This window comes from Lagenorhynchus albirostris, chromosome 6, assembly GCF_949774975.1.
Source record: "Lagenorhynchus albirostris chromosome 6, mLagAlb1.1, whole genome shotgun sequence".
In the NCBI taxonomy this organism is placed as follows: domain Eukaryota; kingdom Metazoa; phylum Chordata; class Mammalia; order Artiodactyla; family Delphinidae; genus Lagenorhynchus; species Lagenorhynchus albirostris.
The window spans coordinates 54,104,218-54,127,422 of NC_083100.1; the positions used below are offsets into that span (position 1 = coordinate 54,104,218).

Genomic DNA, 23,205 nt, shown 5'->3' on the forward strand with positions numbered 1-23,205 from the left:
GGTGAGGGCCCTCTTCTGGGTTGCAGACTTCTCATTGTGTCCTCACATGGCAGAAGGGATTAGGGAGCTCTGTGAGGTCTCTTTTATAAGAACACTAATCCCATTCACAAGGACTTCATCCTCATGACCTAGTCACCTCCCAAAGGCCCCACCTCCTAATGTCATCACATTGAGCATTAGGATTTCAACATATGAATTTTAGGGGGACAGACATTCATATCACAGCAATATCTATTATCTTTAAATGTAAGGAAATAAATTATAGCTATAACTACAGCTAGCAATTATGATAAGTGAGATGTTGATCAGTGAGTAGCACAAAATGTGAATGTTAGGATAATGAAGGTTAATAACATGACTGGAAAAACTATAATCAAACTTATCCCTAATATTCATGGTATTTCAATTTATGTCAAAATCTATACTTTTTTCTTCTTCAGCAATGCTAAGGCTATGTTGCATGTCAGAGACTTATTCTGTAGCATTTCAGAGATCAGAACCAGGGTGAATGGGTTGAAGGTTTTACCTTCTGGAAAGTTACAGAATACGTTCATTCCCTCCACTATGCGACAATCCTTGAAATAGTTGACGTGTCCTCTAACGTGTCCTCTCTAGTCTTCTCTCCTTTGGGTGGAACATGCCTAGTTAGTTAAAGTGTTTCCCAGCAAACATAGTTTCCAGACTACTTATCAGACTGCTTGCTTTCAATTCAACAACACATAATTAAACAGTATTTTCTGAACCCGTGCCAGGTGAGAAAACCAGAGTCATGTGTGTTGAAAGAGTACATGCCCTTGTCCTCAGGAAGCCTACAATTTGATGGGGCATGTATACATTTATTGGTGAATTCTCTCTGTTCTTTCTGTGGGTCCCTCTGTTACACCACCCGGCACAGTGTGTAGTAATAATTTATTTCCCTGTTCTTCATCACCAGATTATGAGACTCTGGAGGACTGGGATTATTACATCTCTTAATCTCCAAGGTTTAGAATAACATCCAACTCAAAGTATGTTTATTGAGTGTTATTTGTATATAATCCCAATTTAAGACTCAGTAGCAGATGCAAAATGAGCAATAAACAAGGTACTACAGGGACATTAAGGAGGAGAAAATTGGTTATAAACCCTGAAGAATCACAATTGCACCTCCAGTTTTCCAATGGCCTTCTTTTTTTTTTTTTTGTGGTACATGGGCCTCTCACTGTTGTGGCCTCTCCCGTTGCGGAGCACAGTCTCCGGATGCGCAGGCTCAGCGGCCATGGCCCATGGGCCCAGCCGCTCCGCGGCATGTGGGATCTTCCTGGACCGGGGCACGAACCCATGTCCCCTGCATCAGCAGGCGGACTCTCAACCACTGCGCCACCAGGGAAGCCCCCAATGGCCTTTTTAAAATGAACATAGCGCCTAAGAAGCTTCCTCACAGGAATAATCATATTATTACTTCCTTTTTCTTAGATGTTCTATGTATATTTTAAATGCAGCTGAGATATAGGTACTTTGGGGTCTGTTATACTATTTTCTCTATGTTTGTGTATATTTTAAAATACCCATTAATGAGTTTAAGAAATACCATCTCATTGAGTAATATTTGGAGTATTTAAAAATGTATTTGGAAGAAATGTCACCCATGTTCCCAGTGTCAGAATGTGACCTTGATGCTTTTTAGAAAATACTCATTTGGAAAGGTTAGCAAGCTATAAATTCACTTTGACTTGTGTATATCTCTCATTTATCCATCTTAAGTTAGTTATTTATACTTAATATTGATGACAAACTGTAAAGTTATTAATATAAAGTATAATTTAATATTTTTTTAGATATAATTACAATTAAAACAGTTAAACAACAAAAATTTATTGACTGTCTACTAGCCTTACATCACAAGGTATTATGTCATAAGCGGGGCTTGTATATAGAGAACAATACAATCATTAAAATAAATGCACTGTAGAGATTTTGTATTTCTTGAAGTTCATGATATATCTAGGTAGTTTACCCTTGAGGAAAAATACATCACTTTGTATGATCAACTGATGGAATAAATAGCTAGGAAAGCATAAACAGTGAAAAAAAATGGTAAGATGTAAGAAGCTGACAGAGGAAACTTAGAGAACAATTGATCCACTTTAAGCACCACTGTAGTAACAGGTAACAGACTGACCATAGGCTGGGTGCATTTGTACACGTTAACTTGGGCTCAGGAGGCTGCATGCCTGGTGGTACCATGGTGGTGGTTATACCATTTTGGCAAAAGTTGAAACAGAAAACCAGAAAAAGATTGCGAATGGAAATTTTCGCTAATTATATGTATTTTGTGGGGACTAGAACAGGTTGGCCTGACCCATTGTCAGTCTGCAATACCCTGAGCATGGAAAGCTGTGCTTCCCTCTTTCATTTGAAAAGTCTGTTGTGAAAGAGCTAGTTAATGAAAGGAAGAAAAGAAGTACTACGTGGAAACCCCGCCACCTGCCCATACTTCCTGTGTGTGTGTGTGTGTGTGCGCGCACACGTGTGTGTGTGTGTGTATGTATGTAACTGTTCACAATATCATAACAAATTCTTGAATGTAAGGAAATATGTATACCTACATATGGAGAATCAATTATACTGATGATTACATTAAGACTCTACAAATCAAAACTCTTCAGTTTGATAGCCAAGGACTTCTATAACTTGTTTTCACCTCATTTTCAAGTTATTTCTTTCCCTTGCACGTAAGAATTTTTTCTGGACAGATAGGTTTTGTCTGCCTTTGTCCCTCTCATCTTGTTCATGTTTGTTTCCACTTCTCCTTTTAAGAGATTTACTTTAATTTGAATGCTCTCCCTGACTTTTCTTCTTCTGCTTGACTTATCCCATTCCCTGTCCTGCTTCCAAGAATATGGTTGTTTTTGTTGTTTGGTTTTTTGTATTATTAATCCTCAATCAAATTGCCCAGTGCACCTAATCACACCTTTCTTACTCTGAGCAGATAGCACCATCTAATACTTTATTGGACAGATCTAGGTCATACGGCATAAACGATTTGAAATTCTTTCCTTTTTATCTCAAAATATCTCTTTACAGCATCTTCCCTTATCTCAGTCTCTCTTCATCTCTCAAAAAAAGGTGTCAGTTTAAAGAGACAATCGACCCAAATACCACAGTCATTGCTGTGTTGTTTAGCTGTCAGATGCTAGAATGCTAAAGAGTGCCACAGCGCAGTGGGAAGAACACTGAGCTACTAACCAGAATGCATGGCTTTTAGCACTGATAAGTCCATTTCTAATAGTGTGACATACTTATATTTTCTGGGTGTTCTTCATAGTTCTCCCATCTAAAAATAAAAAGCAGTGTATTCAACCCTGCTGATAGTCTATCCTTTTTTTTTCTTCTAACAACAAATGTCTCAAAGATTGTCCTTTCCTGTTGATTTCACTTCATCACTGCCTTCCCACTTCTCAACCTGGTGACTTGGCTTCTGTTTCTATCACTTACCTGTCACAAAACCCCAAGTCTTCCCAACATCTCTTTTTTCACATCTCTGGAAGACTGCTGATCTCTAGCACCTATAGCTCTAATTCTTCCCCCTCTTTTAATACATTTGATTTCATTCTAGCATTATACAAAATTATCGAATACCTCCCCTGTGCCAGTCACTATGCTAATGCTGAGGATACTGTCACCGTCCCTGTCCTCATATGTGCATTGGAGCCTAGTGGCAAAGACAGATTTTAGTCAGCTAACCCAATGCATAAATGTAGAACTATAGCTGTGATAACAGCTGTGAATGAGAGGAACATCCGGCTATGAGAACACTTAATAGGAGGATTTGGTCCAGTCTGGTTTGTCCTTTGAGGAATTGACAATTGACTAAGACCTGAAGTATGAGTAGAATAAAGGTGGAGAAGGAATGTGTTGAGGAGAATGGTATCCCTGGCAGAGAATGTAGTAAAAAGTTCTGGGGCAACAAGGAGTATACCATGTGTGAGGTATTTAAAGAAGATATGGATAGAGTTAAAGAGATTGAGACAATCTGAAAGGGAAAATAGGGACCAGACCATGCCAGAACTGAAATCATGTTAAGGGGTCTGTCCTTAATTCTAAGACACTGGGAAGCCATTGGGGTGTGTGTGTGTGTGTGTGTTTGAGAGAGAGAGAGAGAGAGAGGGAGAGAGAGAGAGTGTGTGTTTAGAAATGATCTTTCTAATATATGGAGAATGGATGAAATGGATTGGAGAGGAGATGCAGTTAAGAGGTGACTGCACAAATCCAGGAAACAGATGACGTTTTCTGGCTTGTGGGGAATGGGTAGTTTCCCAAGGGCTCTTCCAATGGATCCCCAAGTGAGGTTGGGGACCCTCAAAGTGCTACTCTCAACTCCCCCATCTATACTCTCTCCCTTGGTAGTCCTTCAGTTTTCAGGCTTAAGCTCCCGTTTCTACCAGATGTTGCCCACACCAATAATGCTGTCTACTCCAGAGAGCGCAAACCAGTGGCCCATTTGCCAGAGAGCCATGTTTTGTTGATCCTTCAGTATTTTTTAATTTAAAAAATACCAATTACACAACAGTTAAAAATCAGAAGCTTTCACATAAAAATCCGTGTTTATAATTCTTTAAAAATTGGAAGCCCCATCAACACTGACCCTGTATTCCCTCATGTCCACAGTTGGTCAGCACTGGGTGACAGCAGATCCTGTGAGACTGGGCATGTATTTTCCACTTTGTCATAGTCCCTGACGTCTGGGTACCTGGCCCGCGTATTCACTGAGCTTTTGTTTGGTTACTGCAGGCATTAGCCTTTAAACCTCAGATCTAGTCCAATCACCTCAGGATGTAGAGCGCTACAAGGAGAGTAGGCACCTTAACCAGCATATCACCACTAAAAACCAACTGAACCAGTGCCCAAATCTCAGTCTTTCCACTCCCCTGTACTGATTTATGCCATCACTGAACTTCGGCATCCTACCGTTTGGCAGTTAGCGCCATAGCAGTTAGGCCAAGGTATTTGACCAGTTGTATTAGAGGCATTTTATGTTTACACATTTGAATTGCTTATTTTTAATAGAAGGTTACATATATTTTAAATTATATGATGAATCCAAATATTACTATATAAAAACTTGCTCATATCACTATTCTTTTTTCTAATTTTCTTCTAGAACTCTTAGAACGATCTCTAGCCCTTTTAAACAAAAGTCAACAACTCACTGACTTCATAGAAAAAATCAAGTGTGATGGACCTATTGTGAATCCCGAGATGATTCAGGGAGCTCAAAACAGCTGCCTGAAGATTGACAGTCTTCTTGAACTTCTCCAAGACAGGAGACGGCAATTAGACAAGTACCTGAAGCAACAGCAGCAGGAATTGAGTCAGGTTCTGCAGATATGTCAGTGGGACCAACAAGAAAGTCAGGTAACACAAAGGGGCACTGATGGTGCCCTGACCTTGTCTAATGAAGTTTGCTTGTTATGTGGATGAGCCATTTCCTGGGGCAGCTTTTCAGTCATCATGGTCAAATCTTTTGGTCTTTGATTCAGACTACCAAGTTGTTTTCCCAAGCAAGTAATATAAAAACAAAGATTTTATTTCTTCTCATTATAATACTGATTTTTTTAAATGGGAGAATACCCCCTAGCAGTTTTGAAAATGACTGGGTTCTACTGTTGGATTCTCTTTCGTGCTTCTGTCCAGGTCACTACCTTTAGTTACATTTCTTTGAAATTCTGAAAAGTTCATTGCAATTTTCTTGAATGTTGGGGAGGCATGATGCTGCTAATGCCAGTGAAAAAGTCTGTCAGCCCGAAATAGAGATAATGTTCTTAGAAGAGTAGCCTGGCACCAATGAAGAAATATGACCTTGGCCTATGTCTGGATGCTCAGTGGTTAGAGGACTTTGGGGTGGGAGGTTGATGAGTTTGCAGGCTTGTTAGAGCTCATTACTCAGACTGCAGGCCCAGCTCTGGTCAGTTGTCAATGTGCTTGCTGTGCGTTCCTTGTGTCCCAATCACTTGAGAGTAAGCGTGGATAGAACTCTCTTTGCAAACCCCCAACTCAAATAGGTAGGATATTTATGGCTATATTTATAACTGCCCCAAGCCCATGCTTTAATCTGTACAGATTAACTGGAGGGAATTTTCAGAGAGAAATGATGTGGAAGGACATCTCCTGGTCTGGATGCATAGGAAAGGGGTCTCTTCATATATTTTATATTATTGCTCTGATCCGATCTGGAGAGATAGACATACAGCTGGTAGCAAATAAGAGTCCAGGAGAAACTGGTTCTTTCAAGCTGGAAAAATGAGGATTTAAATGATTAACCTTTCAACTTATACTTATTGAGTACCTACTATGTACCCAGATCCTATTATAAGTACTAGGGATACATAACACACAAGATAAAGTCCTTTTCCTCCAGGAATTTTCCTTCTAGTGCATTTTCTCATCCTCAGCTCTATTGATAGCCAGTGCTAGGTAACTCCTTTGGGGAGGCTGTCCTGGGCACTCTAGGGTGTTGAGCAACATTCAGGGCCTCTACCCACCACATGCCAGTAGAACTTACTCTAGTTGTGACAACCAAAAAAGGTCTCCAGACATTGCTGACTGTCCCCTGGGGGGCAAATTACCCCCAGATGTGAACCACTGTTTTAGTGTGATGAGAAAGGCCTATGATAAACAAATGAACAATGACAAGTGCCGTAAAGAAGATCAACTAGGGCAGTGAATTTTGATTGTGTTGGTCTACTTTTAATCAGAGAAGGAATCAGAGAAGGCCTGTCTGAGGAGGTGACATAGAGCAGACACCCAAATGCAGACACCTCCAGACATACAGTCGGCTTGCATTTTGTCATCTCCTCCTTTAAGACACTATATACTTTCCAACCCCCCTCCACCTTCAGCCCTTTTGTCTTGACTGCTATCATTCACTATCCTGCTTCTTCTGTGCTTTGCCTGCCAAGCCATAGCGCCTCCCCAATTTAGTTCTTCCCCCACCCCACCTTCATATGCTCATTACCCAGAATGCTCTTATCCAATGCAATAGTCTTTAACTGATGATTCTGGCATAACAAAGGAGAACTAATGCTCAGGACAAGAATAAACTTACAGTTGTTTATCAGACAACTGTTTCCAAAGTTCCTTGTCCTCCATATCATATGGCACTCTCTCCCTCTCTTCCTTTCTCTCTCTTTGTCCTTTTCTCTCTCCCCTAATCCTGACCTGACACCATGTTCCCAGAGCTGCTGTCCCCTTAAAAAGAACCTTCCTCTTATTTCTTTCTATTGAATTCATAACCCCCAACCCCTGCCTCTAGTGCTTCCAAGAATACACTAAAAACTCCTCTCACTTTATCATACAGAGTAGTTTATCCCTTTTAAACCACAACCTCTCTTATTCAGAGACATTCTATCTGCAAAGAGGCTTCCCAAACACAGGACAATTTCCCAAGATTGAAAAAGCAGCTACAGTAAGTTTTATTTATTTATTTTTAAGGTAGTAATTTTGCCATTCTGCTTCAAGACTGTGGCAATACTTATCCACTTATCCTCTGCAGTAAAAAAAAAAAAAAAAATCACATGAAGATTCAAAATGAACTATCTAATCCAGTCATATACTTGAGGGAGATCTAGATACCTTGCCAATCCTAGAATCAGAAAGATGATTTGATAATAACTAAAGTAAGGTATTACAGAAGGTTTTTGACTTGGTGAGTTTTCTAACTTATGGGGTCTCATGTTTTGGTGAAAGTGTGTGCACTTTTTAAAAATAGAATTTATTTTTTAGAGCAGTTTTAGATTCACAGAGAAATTGAGTGGAAAGTACATAGTACCCTCTGTTCCCACACGTGCACAGCCTCTCCCATTATCAGCATTCCCCATCAGAGTGGGACATTTGTTACAATTGATGAACCTGCATTGACATATCATTATCACCCCAAATCCATAGTTTACACTAGGGTTCACTCTTGGTGCAGTGCATTCTATAGGTTTGAAAGAATGTGTAATGACATGTATCCACCATGCAGTATACAGATAATTCTACTGCCCTACATATCCTCTGTTCCCCTTTTCATCCCTCCCTGCCTAATTCTTGGCAACAACTGATCTTTTTACTGTTTCCATAGTTTTGCCTTTTCCAGAATGTCATATAACTGAAATTGTACAGTATGTAACCTTTTCAGATTGTCTTCTTTTGCTTATTAATATGCATTTAAGATTCCTCCATGTTTTTTCATGGCTTGATAACCATTTCTTTTTAGTGCTGAATAATATTCCATTGTCTGGATGGACCACAGTTTATTTATCCAGTCACCTACTGAAAGACGTCTTGGTTGCTTCCAAGTTTTGGCAATTATGAATAAAGCTGTTATGAGCATCCATGTGCAAGTTTTTATGTGGACATAAATTTTTAATTCATTTGGGTAAATACCAAGGAACACAGTTGCTGGATGATATATGCTAAGAGTATATTTATAAGAAACAGCCAAATGGCCTTCCAAAGTGGCTGTACCACTTTTAAAAGAGAGTTTCTGTTGCTCCACATCCTTGTCAGCACTTGGTGTTATCAGTGTCTTGGACTTTGGCCACTCTGATAGGTGCATTGTGGTACCTCATTGTTATTTTAATAAGTCTCATCTTTAAATTGGAAATAATAACAATTCACAGAGTTGTTCTAAGGATTAAATGAAATAACATGTGTAAAACATGTAGTACAATGCCTACCATTTTAAAAGATGCTTAATAAATATTAGTTTCCTTGTCCTCCCTCTGCTTGGTTAAACCTTACAACTTACGAATTCTTTCTCATTCGGTTCCTATTCTTTCCCCTGAGTTTAGCGTTACTGTTGTTATACGTGTCTAAGTTTCTTAATACTGTTTAGTTTTTGGAGGCTGCCATAGGTATAGTAAGGCTTTAAGATGCACAGTTGTGGTTAAAAGAACCAGGCTTTCACTTAGACTCTACTCCTAATAGTCTAGAACCAAAATCAATTTAGTAATAATCTTAAGGATAAATATTATTTTAAATAAAATTGGTCAATTTCAGAAATATACAAACAGCTCGTATTGCTCGATATCAAAAAAACAAACAACTCCATCAAAAAATGGGCAGAAGATCTAAATAGACATTTCTCCAAAGAAGACATACAGATGGCCAACAGGCACATGAAAAGATGCTCAGCATCATTAATTATTAGAGAAATGCAAATCAAGACTACAAATGAGGTATCACCTCATACCGGTCAGAACGGCCATCATCAAAAAGTCTATAAATAATAAATGCTGGAGAGGGTGTGGAAAAAAGGAACCCTCCTACACTGTTGCTAAGAATGTAAATTGGTGCAGCCACTATGGAGAACAGTGTAGAGCTTCCTTAAAAAACTAAAAACAGAGATACCATATGATCCAGCAATCCCATTCCTGGGCATATATCGGGAGAAAACTATGATTCAAAAAGATACATGCACCCCAGTGTTCATTGCAGCACTATTTACAGTAGCCAAGACATGGAAGCAATCTAAATGTCCATCGACAGATGAATGGATAAAGAAGACGTGGTTCGTATGCATAATGGAATATTACTCAGCCTTAAAAAGAATGAAATAATGCCATTTGCAGCAACGTGGATGGACCTAGAGATTATTATGCTAAGTGAAGTAAGTCAGACAGAGAAAGACAAATATCATATGGTATCACTTATATGTGGAATCTAAAAAAATGATGCGAATGAACTTATTTACAAAACAGAAATAGACTCACAGACAGAAAACAAACTTACAGTTACCAAAAGGGAAAGGTGGGGGAGGAGGGGTGAATTAGGAGTTTGGTATTAAAATATACACACTACTGGGCTTCCCTGGTGGCACAGTGGTTGAGAGTCCGTCTACCGATGTGGGGGACATGGGTTCGTGCCCCGGTCCGGGAAGATCCCACATGCCGCGGAGTGGCTGGGCCTGTGAGCCATGGCTGCTGAGACTGCGCGTCCGGAGCCTGTGCTCCGCAACAGGAGAGGCCACAACAGTGAGAGGCCCATGTACCACAAAAAATAAATAAATAAAATAAAATAAAATAAAATATACACACTACTAATAAAATAGATAAACAAGGACCTACTGTATAGAACAGGGAACTATACTCAATATCTCATAATAACCTGTAATGGAAAAGAATCTAAAAAAGAATATATATATATATATGTAACTGAATCACTTTGCTGTACATCTGAAACTAACACAGCATTATAAATCAAATATATTTCAATAAAAATTTTTAAAAGACCATGAGACCAAATAAATAAATAAATGTTAAAAATTGGTCAATAAATAAGTCATTTCCTTAAATATAAAATTTAAGACTCTTAATTTTAAAACGTCCCATGTTACACTTTCTTTTGCTAATACCAGTGACAGCAGCTCGAGTAAATAATCACTGTCACTGTTGTTTCTGTGTGCTTGTAAGAGCACAGATCCTGGGGCCAGATTGTTTGCTGGGTTCAAATCCTGACTGCACCATTTGCCAGCTGAGTAACTGAGCAATTATTTAACCTCCCTGAGGTTGTTTTCTGTAAAATGTGATGTAATAGTACCTACACCATAGTGTTAGAATCATCAAATGAGTTATTATATGTCAAGTGCTTAGAACTGTACCTGGCACATGAAAACTGCTATATTAGTATTAACATTTTTTATCATCATGTCTGAAAAGAACAGTGAAGGCTCAACCCATTACATACCCCCCCAGTCCTACCCTTCTTTGCTCACATAAAGACTCGCATTAAAGGCTAATTTCATTATTTATTTTGCATTCACAAGGTGTGATCAAATAAAAGTCATTTTTATAATCTTAGCCATACTGTTCAATGGGCACTCAATTAATGATTTAAAACAAGAATATAGTTGTATTATTTTCTGCTTGTGACTTAATAATGTTCACTTATTAATGAGTTAAAACTGTAGATGAGATTACTATCCATACAGATAATTGCGATTAGCCTTTGACATGCTGCCACCTTTTAGACCTTTATCCAAGCATGATCGTAGTCATAGGCACACACACATTTATTAAAGAAAAAACAAAACAAGCAAACAAAAACTAATGGAATTAACCTATGCATACTATCTTATTACCTAATATCAAATTGAATACGTCATAGACATAGTCTTATGTCAGAAGTACCATAGATAATTTTCATGTAGTATGTCACTATTTGAATATAGCACAATTTAAATAATATCTTACTGATGAAGAAGTAGAGTCTCTTCAGTTTCTCAATATTAGAAACAATAATTAATGTTTACTGTGTTGGTAATTATGTGAGCAAGGAAATATTTTTAAATCCAGATAGGTACAAGCATAATTAACTTACCTAAGTTTTCAAGTTTTTCCTGAATGTTCTATTTTAAAGTTTTGTTGATGATGCAATGGGGAAGAATAGCAGCAGGGACACCAAATTGAGTGTAACTCTGTTAATAATTTGAGTTCTGTGATTATCATGTTCCTGGAAGATCTACCTGATAAGCCTAGAACATTGTGGAACCACAGAGGCACATGCTTCATTGGAGGGTAAAGATATTTTTGTCAGTTCTGTACTACTTTTTAAGGGAACATAGAAGCTGTCAAACCTTCCATTAATAAAATATCAGCTTGTCAATCATTTTAACCATGTAAAAAGAAGGAAAATTAAACGGAGAATTAGAGCAAAGATTACTAATGAATAATAATGTGGATGTCTGAATATCTAATGCATCTTCTCATAAGAGCCATTTAAAAGATGCATTTAGTGCTTCTCTGTTTCTAAATGCTTATAGCCTAATGCTTTTGAACTAAGTAGTTTAGCTAATTCTCCTTTGGAAAAGAAATTAGGTGACCAGAATGATGGCGACTTAAGATTTACATCAGTTGCAGAAAAAAAGGCAAATGAAGACCACATAGTTTTCTATCTTAATTGGGATGTGATAGCCTGAAAAACATGATCATAGCACGTCCTCTCTTTATCATTGTTTTCACATGTAAAAAAGTGCACTTGTTTTACATTTAAAGATGAGCAGCTGACCTTTTTTCCCAGCTCCAGCCTCGTCTTATTTTGCAGATAATCTGCTTCATTAATGAAAATCAGAAGCAGCTTGGAGTATTTCGTGCATAATTAATTATCTTGGCAAGAAGATTTATGAATGTAATTTTTCTCAATTGCTCCAGTCAGGAATAAGTGAGACAAACAAATAAATTAAAACTAGGTTATTCATGGTCTCTTTTTACAAGACAGTATCAAGGACATCTAGGAGAATTAAATAAGACACAAAGGCAGATAATATTTTTACTACCCAGATCACATATGCTTACAAGATACCCATCTTTGTGGGAGGAAAAATGGGTAATAGAATTCACATTTGGAAGTTTTTATAATTTGAGTACCATGTATGTCATAATCATGTAACCATATGTAATCATATTCTTTGTTAATAGGTAATTTAAATGATATCAGTGATGACACGTATAAGCACAGCCTCAGGGCACCAGTCTTGTACCTGCTGGGCAACTGTAAAACTCTGTGTGTGTGTGTGTGTGTGTGTGTGTGTGTGTGTGTGTGTGTGTGCTCACAGATGTGTGCACATGCATGTATATTCTCCTTTGTATGATGCTACCCTCTAACTAGGATTTAGAGCTTGAATGGTTGACCAACTTAAATTAATATGAGGTAACAAAAGTGCCTAGCTTAGTGGCTACAACATAGCAAAGTTTTATCTTTCTTTGAATTTAGCTTTAATTTTTAAATTGAAGTATAGTTAATTTACAATGTTCTGTTCATTTCAAGTGTACAGCAAAGGTATTCACATATATATGTGTGTATGTCTATCTCTATATATATATATTCTTTTTCAGCTTCTTTTCCATTATAGGTTATTACAAGATATTGAGTATAGTTCCCTGTGCTATACAGTAGGTCCTTGTTTACCTGTTTTATATATAGTAGTGTGTATATGTTAATCCCAAACCCCTAATTTATCTTCCCCCCGCTTCCCGTGAATATAGCTTTTTAACATTGGGTGGCATAAGACTTAAATAAGGGTTGAATTATCTTATTATTGGATACTGGTATCTGATAGTTCAATCCAGTAACAGATATACATGACTTTCCAACCACTCATAGATTAAAATTTATCACAGAATTTCATTTTAGCACATAGGCTGCCTCTAGAATTCACTCTAAGTTATGCCAGGGTAAATACAAAGTATCTTAAAGTGTTTGTAGGAGAAATGTGATTTTGAAAGCAATAGAACCCCCTCCTAATTAGAATGCTTGCTACTACCATTACTTTCAATGACACTGCATGTCAAAGGTAGTAACAGAGGACTCTGGTATAGATGGTGTGGATATCAATCCCAACTTCTATATTTACTTGCGTTATGACTTTGGGCAAGTTATTCAGCCTCTGTGCCTCAGTTTCCTTTTCTGTAAAATGGGAATAATAATAGTGTCTATTTATAAATTTGTTATAAAAATAAACAAGATTATATATGTAAATATTCTTAGAGCATGGCTTGGCATATGGTAAGTGCTCAATAAATGTTCACCATATCACTACATCTTTCGATGGTTAGTTTCTGAGCTTTACTGGATAATCACCAGCACATTAAAATCCTACATATTACCCAGATCCCATACCAATTCTCTAAATCACTAGATAATCTTAGCTTTCTAAAATTATGTGGAGGGGGAATAAATGCCATTTCATGGCTTGGTATCCAGCCTACTTTATTCAAAAGGTCAACTTTATTTGTAAGATTAAGTTAAAAATCAATTTTCCTCTCCCTTTCTCCACCCTTTAGCTATTTCTTTAGCTCATTTATACCTATTGTAATTGATTACATTTTCATTAAGCTTAGTTTTTCACTTCAGTATACCATTCAGTTGGACGGATGGCTTCACAACATTTTAATTGGGCACAGTTACTTAAGTTGGTAAGAGGGTTGGGGGACACACACTGTGACTAAATTACCTTCTCAGCAGTGATAAGACTGATGACAAAGCTGTTTGATGTGTGTGCTACCTGGAAAAGGCTCTTCACTGCTCCCATTGTATGCACCTTCCATTGTGTGACAAAGTTAGCAGCTACTACTTGAGCTGTCTGCTAAGCCCCAGGGCTGCCTGTGTATCTTTCCACCATCCTGAGCTCTTTTTCTTCCCTGCCTCTGGTGCTGGAGATGGTTGGCTTTCCTTTTCTCAACACCACTGCCACCCCATACTGGGCAGGGAGTGGGACTCGTTCTCTCCTCTGCCCTCATTTTCATGGTTCCCAAAGACAAGCAAAGAGGCCCAATTAATTTTAATGCTTTTTATAGGGCAACTCAAAAGCAAACAAACTAAATGGCACACTTTAAAAGGATTAAAACATCCTGTAAAATGTAACAGTTATTTATCCTATCAATATGATAGTTTCTGGCTCTCATTTTTTCTGACAACTAGGTCTTTAGGCCAAAGCTTCAGTATGAACTCCCTTAGGCTGCATGACCTGGGATCTGGGATGATAATATGAAAATGTCAGACTTTGGTCTCACTCCCAAGTAGCCCTGTATGTTCCTCTCTCTCCCTCTCTCTTTCTCTCTATCACACACACACACACACACACAGTGAATGGCTCCAGATCATTTAGGGTGGAACCCTAAGTTATACTGGGAAAACCATGCCTTAGGTATCTTAGGCAGAGATGCACATCAACAGGACAGTCGGCTGGGTCTCTGTTTCCTTCTTGAAAAAAAGACTTCCTTCCACTGCCGGTAAGATTCTTACCAATGACTCAGAGTTAATGCTAGAAATAGAATTTAGGTCCAGAGACTACTACTGTATTGATTTTATTCATTGGACTAAATAGTTTCGACTGTTTAAGTAGTTGGAGGTTAAGAAGCTGCCTAAACACAAACAAGAGTTGAGGGCAATCTTGGGAAGGGAAGAAGTCCTTAGTGCCATTTTTCTTGAAATATAGATGTGAGAAGAGAAATGATATATTAAGACAAGTCAAAATAATCAGAAGACAAATATGTTAGCACAAGTAGAATAATTAAATACATAAAATTATGGTTGCAGACAGGGAGATAGATTATCTGTGAAGCTGTTAAAGTAACAAAAATTTTGCCTCAAGACAAACAACATATTTTAGCTTTCCTACTGCACATCAGTAGAGAATACTGCCATCTGATCATTTGTTGAGGAGATACTAATACCTTCCAGTTGACTTCAATAAGTCATGGAGGGCTTTCAAGTTCCACAAAAGAAGATTGTGAGCTTTGTCCTCCTAGAGTCTCTGAGATGAAGTCCAAATAATAACAAGCCAATAATTAGATCAGTCCCAGAATACATCCCAAGCCACGTTTTTGGCAGGAATTCTTTTTCTTTCTCTGCTCCCAGGCCCTCAAGTACAATCATCAGAGACACATTTCCATGCCCCTTCTCCTAATATGCGTTATCACCTAATGGAGCTAATGGTTATTTGAAGTCTGGTTATTGCCTAGTTAAATACAGAGCACATTTGACCAAGTTTCCTAATACAAAATAATGACAACTGGTTTCCCTACTGTAAAAAAGAAAAAGAACAAAATCTTACAGGAGCTGAAATAGTTGTTATAATACTAACATGCCTTCAAAATCAAAGTAGACATTAGAACTGTCACCTGAGGCTATCAACTATAACTGAAAATACCTTTGTATATGTGTGCATCTTTGATAATTGGAAAAGAGACTATCAAAACATCTTGAGTTAAAGAAGATACATAACTGATGTCTTTTTCCTCCTTTATCAGTTTTTTTTCTCTAATAGTAACTGTTTATTCGTCAAAAACTGTTCTGGGGCTTCCCTGGTGGCCCAGTGGTTGAGACTCCGCCTGCCGATGCAGGGGACACGGGTTCGTGCCCCAGTCCGGGAAGATCCCACATGCCGCGGAGCGGCTGGGCCCGTGAGCCACGGCAGCTGAGCCTGCGCGTCCGGAGCCTGTGCTCCACAACGGGAGAGGCCACAACAGTGAGAGGCCCGCGTACCGCAAAAAAAAACAAAACCAAAAAAAAACTGTTCTGCACATGGAAAAGAAAATGAAAGTGATTTGGAGAGATTTTCATCTTCCCTTAAGCATTTCTGTTAAGATGTTTGAATTACTTATTGCTAGTTCACCTCCCCCAGCATAGTTTTAAACAAAGATCAAAAAATAAGATCTGATCTTGGATTGTAGAACAAATTGCAGAAAAAGAGACCGTGATGGTTTATGGCAGTGTGATGCCTAGCTTTGGGCTGCAGCAAAAGTTCACCTTCTTGCCACCTGAGTTGTTTATCCTTGATTGTCAGAAAGCATTCTTCTATTGCTTGTGTCCCCCGTGTTTTAGTCCTGTCTTTGGCACGTGCTGTTTGGGAACTGGAATTCTCAGTTCGTCCTTGCTGTCACCTCTGCCCGCAGCCGGCCTCTTCCTCTAAGGCACTCCTTCTGGCAGACCTGGCCCACATGTCCGTTCTCCTCTCTAACGCAGTATGTCCACTGAGCCTCCGCGATTATTCACAGGGCTTACTTCCATGTTAGAATTAGATTCTGTAACTATAGTGTTGCATTTTAGTTTTATCTTAAGAACATAGTCTAATAAGAAACATTCCTCTTCCCTGGAATCCTTTTGTTCTACAGATGGATATGATGAGAAGAAAAAACACTAGACAGGGAAGCATGAATTCTGACTGGCATTTCTGCCTTGACCTGTAGGGCTTTCCTCTTGTTGGTTGTGTGACCTTAGCTGAATTGCTTACCGGGACTGGGACTCAGTTTCCTTATCTGTTGAAAAAGCAACTGCCTCCACCATAGGAGGTATAAGGGTTGGGTGAGGTAACCTGAGACCTGCTGATAGTACCTGACACCGCTCTGGGAAGGTCCTATTCACTTCTCTCACTTTCCTCATTCTTATCTCCCAGTAGGGGTCAGGTGAGACTGGATCATTCAACAAGAAAAAACTAGCCTTTTCTTGCCCAAAGCTGATAAGATCAGTAGTGCTTTCTTCCCACCTTCCCACTCTTTCTGGTATCAGTACATTCCTGCCTCAACTTTCCTTAATGCATCTTCAGTACCCCACACCTACAAAAAATGCTTACGTCTCATCTAGTCAAATGAAAAAGTTGGAAAGAACCCCTCTGTTACCTCTGCTTTCCTTGAAGCTGTCAACCAATCCCCCCTTTCCTTATCCAATAAGCTTCTTTGAAAGAGTCATTAGCTCTACTTCCTCACCACCACTCAGTGGTCTATTCATGTTTACCAACCATAATCTCATCCCACCTTTGTCTTGACTCCGCTATTTTAAATTACCCTTAATTAATACTCAGTCCTTAGATCTACATTTAACAAATAAGGATATTCTGAATATCCTTGAATTACAGAATCATCCAATAAAATATATAATACAAGCCATAAATGTGATTTTAAATTTCTAGTAGCCACATTAAAAAAGTGAAAAAAAATTTAAAGAGAAAAAAGTCACGTAAAAAAAGAAAAGCAGTACTGTATTTTGTTTAAGCCAACATATCTAAAATAGTATTTCAACGTTCAATCAATATTAACTATCAACAAGATATTTTCATTATTTTTTATACTAAGTCTATGAAATCAGCTATTTTATACTTAGAACACATCTCAATTTGGATTTGTCACATTCCAAGTACTCAGTAGCCATTTGTGGTTAGTAGCTACAGTATAGGAAAAAGCAGATCTACACCATTTGACTTGAGTCTTCCTGGCATCTCTGTTTAACTTCCAAGGCAGCTCTTGGTTTTCATTGAACATCCCTGATTGCTCCTTCTTTGTGTCTTTGTTGATTTCCCTTCCCTTTCTCTCTGGCTCCCTTCAACCTCTAGTAAGTGTTTCCCCTCCAATCTCCACCTCCTCTCCGCAAAAACAGATCTACCCCACTACTTCTCTACCTTAGTTCTACCTCCTCTAAGTACTGAGTACTTAGAATGTCATGTCAGACAGGTGGGATGGCCACAAACATATCACTTAGATCAATCTGAAAGGTAGGAACTGTGAAGAGAAAGTAAAAATATTCTTGTTTTCCCTTTTAATCCATCATTGCCCAGAACCAATTTCCGGTGCATACTCTGAATGCTTTGTGTTCTTCCTTTCTTTCCACATGCCCCCAACCCTTGGCTCATGTTTTTATCCTTTTGCAGGGACCATGTTCTATAGAATAGAATGTCCTGATGCATCATTTACTGTACTTATCACTGAGGCTTTCGAACAGCAGCTGATATAATTTAAACGCTTATAAAAAGTGCTCTTGGAATATCTGTGCAGCTGTCTGCAATAGCTACTCACGGGATTCAATGACTGATTTACATTATGGTTGCCATGCTGTCGGTTATTTAAGGTGTCTTGCTTTGACATCAGATGGACTCTGAGAGTCTATTCTGCGTGCATCTCCCAGCACACAAAGTAAATCTGATCTAAGAGGCTGCTCATGTATGTGACTGCCTCATGATGAGATGTAACACCCTGACGATGAACCATTTTCTTCTGAGTGTTATGCCAACCTGTTTTTATGTTTCTTCCCAGGGTGCATTTGGTAGTAAAAATGTGTAGATCTAGAGAGTCAGTATGCTTTATCAGGCAGGTATGTGCTCAGGATATATGGAATACCACCAAAGATCTTACATTCTCTTATAGGTAATATTTAGTATTGCCATGCCCAAGGGAATAGTATCCTTTTGGGGGGAGCTGAAACAGTATTTGCCAAATCTAGGGGATGAGGTCAGTAAATACCTTTAAAAAATCAAAACATCTTGCTCCTTCCTAGCTTTCATCACTGCTGGCATATGTTAGATGACAAGTCTTTGACTCACAGAATTTAATAAGATTATCTGAGGGTTCAGACTTCTCACCTGTTTTTAGAGATTAGTGAACACCTGTTTGTATCCATGTTTTCTTCACTCAGATTCTATATTAACTTTCCCTATTAAAGCATTCTTGAGATTTTTGAGTTCCTACCACTTTAGCTAAAAATAAAGCTCACTCCCAGTACTTATAAAATAAAGGATCTCTGAAAGTTAGTTATGTTCAGGATCCATCTTTCTTTGATGAAACCCTTAAATCATTCCTCTAGTTGTGTTTTTATATGGGCCTACTGCCTCTTTTGTGAGAAATTTTAATAAAAATTTAATAAATTAAGGTACAAATTTTATAGCTCTTGATAAAATACTCTCTGGGGGTTCTGATATGCACATAATACATATCATTTAGTTCTAATTGGGATACCAGAAAGACAAACCATCCTCAAATAATTGTAAACAAATAAACACCATACTTGAGATATGGGGACCAGCTAATATGTGTATTGTGCACAGATCACCAAATGTTCTGAAGAGAATGAGGCGTACTTCACATGAAAACTGCTACAGGGTCACCGTTATTCTTTTCTTTGCACTGACAGTAGCCTAAAATGCTGGTCAACAAAGATTTCCAATTAGCAGAAAGCTGGAGAAACCCCATTGCTGCCTATTTTACTGCCTGTTCCATGCTGGAAAATGCTAAGTGTTGGTATAGACATTTGATCTCATAATCAGCTTTGTGATATCAGCCCTGTAATGGTAAAGGAGTGTATTATTCTCCGTAAACCCTAATGACTTCAGTGTAGTGTGTGTAGTGTGTGTGTGTGTGTGTGTGTGTGTGTGTGTGTGTGTTGTGGTGTATGTTTATTTTTTAACATTTATCCATTAAGTTTGCCATCTTTTTTAAAATAAATTTATTTATCTTATTTTATTTATTTTTGGCTGCGTTGGGTCTTAGTTGCTGCGCGCGGGCTTCCTCTAGTTGTGAGCGGGGACTACTCTTCTTTGTGGTGCGCGGGCTTCTCATTACGGTGGCTTCTCTTGTTGTGGAGCACAGGCTCTAGTCGCACAGGGTTCAGTAGTTGTGGCACGTGGGCTCAGTAGTTGCGTCACGTGGGCTCAGTAGTTGTGGCTCGCGGGCTCTAGAGCGCAGGCTGAGTAGTTGTGGTGCACAGGCTTAGTCGCTCCACGACATGTGGGATATTCCCAGACTAGGGCTCGAACCCATGTCCCCTGCATTGGCAGGTGGGTTCTTAACCACTGCACCTCCAGGGAAGCCCTGTGATGTATGTTTGCTGTGTGGAGCTTCAGGACTAACGTAGCTTTCTCTTTGGCCACCTGCTTCACATGTCTCTCCATGTTATAAGAATTCAGAGAAATCCTGAGGCTGTGACAGACAAGACAAGCTAGGCTGGAGAAAGACCTAGTGCATATCCTGGGCAGTGCCACCACTTTGAGTGGGCTGCCGGGATTCATTTTTCAGATGTGAAGTAATTTCCCCTGATGACCACAGACTTTAAGTTACCCAAGGATGGTAGCAGGGCACAGTGGAAAGAGCATGGACTTTGGAGTAATGTGGGTGTGGGGACAGATCCTGGCTCTGCCACTTACTGTATGGCCCTGGATAAGCTGCTTAACCTCTCCTCATCTCTACAGTGTCGATATCATACTTGTTATAAAGTTGTTGAGAGAAAAAGATGATGCCCGAAAATCAACTAGCAAACTGTTTAGCATGTAGTGGTGTTCTTACGAATCAGTAGCTATGATGTGATCATGAGAATAATGCTGTATAAGATTTGAGAGTAAAACTCCAACTCTCCTTTCTTTAATTGGGATAAGGAATCTGCATCCAGGGGCCACATGTTATCAGTCTCACGTCAACTTACATCATCATTTTTAAAAGCACAGCTTCTTTCAAGTCTTTTGTTATTTGTTGTTTTAACACTGTGTAAGACACGTATTGTAAATCAAGTGAGTTATGCCCTTAGACATTTATAATGTCAATGGAATTTTAATAACTTCTCCATGTCATTTTCTGAATACAGATTTTCAGCAATTGCAACAAAATAAGTATTTTTGCATTGTCTTTTTTTTTTTTTTTTGCGGTACGCCGGCCTCTCACTGCTGTGGCCTCTCCCGTTACGGAGCACAGGCTCCGGATGCGCAGGCTCAGCGGCCATGGCTCATGGGCCCAGCCGGTCCGTGGCATGTGGGATCTTCCCGGACCGGGGCACGAACCCGTGTCCCCTGCATCGGCAGGCGGAATCTCAACCACTGCGCCACCAGGGAAGCCCTGCATTGTCTTTTAATAGTAGAAACATAATTCTACATATGCTATTTAATATCTTCATGTGAGTCTATGTAACTACACTCAGATTCATAATCTTATATTCTAAAAGAATGCATGGTTTATAGGGGAATATAAATTTGGGAAATTATATTCCCAAAATTTGGGAATCTATTTTGGTTCTTCTTTGCTAGGAGATTTTGAATTATTTTCTTCATGCTATGTAATCCAATGAAATGATATATTGTTCTCATGATTTTAGGGTATTATTTTGGTTTTTCTCTTAAGCATGTAGAGATTGAAATTAAAAAAACCCTGATTATATTAACTTAACACATGAGTTTATATAAAAAGAAATTGAAGTAGCTTAAGTTTTGAAAGCTTAAGGAAGGATTTCTGGATTTTTACTCATTTATTCTAATCATTTGAAATTTGATCTGTCTGTGTTGCTTCTTACCTAGGTTACTTGTTGGTTTCAGAAAACCATAAGAGATTTACAGGAACAAAGTCTAGGTTCATCACTTTCAGACAATGAGGAACTAATTCGTAAGCATGAGGAACTGATAATAAAAGCAAAGGTAAGAGACACATTAAAAAAATAATTGAAAACTGCATGGACTTCTCTTGAATACACTTCTGTAGGTAATTTAGTGGAGTACTAAAAAACTCTCTTTGTATAGTTTGCTTGCTGTTCCCATTTATATTTCCCTAGTTCCTTAACTTGCTTCACATTCCTTAGTTTTGCAAAAAGTAATAACTACCAGCCAGGCAACAACTTGTAGGTGTGTGGATGTGCAAAATGGAACCATAAAATGCTGAGAGCCGGGGGAGCAAAGCAGACACACAGCAGTGCTCCTCTCGCCATTGTGTCTTGTTATTTGGAAATTGACTCATTTGTACATGTGGGGTCTATAAATATTTTCCAAAGTTCCTTACAGGTGCTCCATTTTTATCTGCAGAAAAATGAAAGTCCAGTTGTAGTAGATTGAGTGGGAACAGTGAATAATCAGTTTCAAGATTTAGAGAACTTTCTGTTGTTAGTATCTTGGGTGGTTGATAGTTGTACGTACAGCTAGGTCATGAAGCTCAGGAAAACAGTGGGCCAACACTAACAGACAACGGTTGAACATAAGGAATACAAAGCAAATAAATATTTACATGTTTGGGAGGATGGGATTTGTAGTGGTGGGGGAAGGGGAGGCAGCAGGTTGCGTTTATCTAGACCGAAATCTCCTCATAGGGATCATGATGTTTTCATTTGCTGGTTTTTGCTTCTCTTTGAACACTACAGGATACATTGGTACTCACAGTGTATGGTTTGAATATTTGCCTGACTGATAAAGATTCGGTTACAAAAGACTATTATGGCTGATGATTTTTTAAATTCTTTAAAATGTTTCAGCATTTGGTTTATCTGTTTGAGAAATTAGTTTTTTTTTCATTGAAGTCATATAGCATTTTATTCTGTGCGTGTGATACTCAAGTTTTATCAGTGAAAAGTCTATAAAAATTCCTAAATGCTAAGCACAAGAGATGACCTGAATTGCATAGGATGGTTGCTTCCTTAAAACATATAAATAAAAATGGTATATTCACATAACTTGGACATACTTTGGGCTTATATTTACTGTAACTGTGGATTTATTATGGTTTCTCACAGCCCTGAGGACAGTTTGGAGTAGAATATTTGTTAATGTATAACCGCAGTCTAGCTCATATCATAGTTTACAGTTTACCTTTGTAGCTCTGATGATGTGTATAAATAGAAAAACATAGATATTCTTTCCATCATTATTCCTATGTTGTACACCTAAGTGGTTTAAGAAATAAATTTTTAATAATACATATTTTATTATTAAAGTACATCATAGAAAATTTCATAACTATAAGAAAAATAATAGTGAATTCTTCAACCCAAAGATAATCATTATTAAGATAACTGGTATTAGTATTTCTGTGCACTCCCTTTTAGTCTTTCCATACACAACCCTAGAAACATAGCATTAGAGTCATGCTTTATTTCATTTACAACTTTATCATAAATATTTTCCTATGTAAACTAATATCCTTTAACTGCAGCATATTTCATTATATGGAT

General features: G+C 38.3%; 1 protein-coding gene across 5 annotated transcripts in view; it reads left to right on the top strand.

The window, feature by feature from the left end:
- Positions 1-23,205, top strand: part of CCDC141 (coiled-coil domain containing 141) — a 206,594-nt gene that overhangs the window by 56,082 nt on the left and 127,307 nt on the right. For all 5 annotated transcript variants that reach the window (XM_060152538.1, XM_060152535.1, XM_060152536.1 and 2 more), the window contains exons 5-6: positions 5,144-5,397; positions 21,569-21,685. In XM_060152538.1, coding sequence (XP_060008521.1) covers positions 5,144-5,397; positions 21,569-21,685 — 371 coding nt within the window. The remainder of the gene's footprint in view (positions 1-5,143; positions 5,398-21,568; positions 21,686-23,205) is intronic.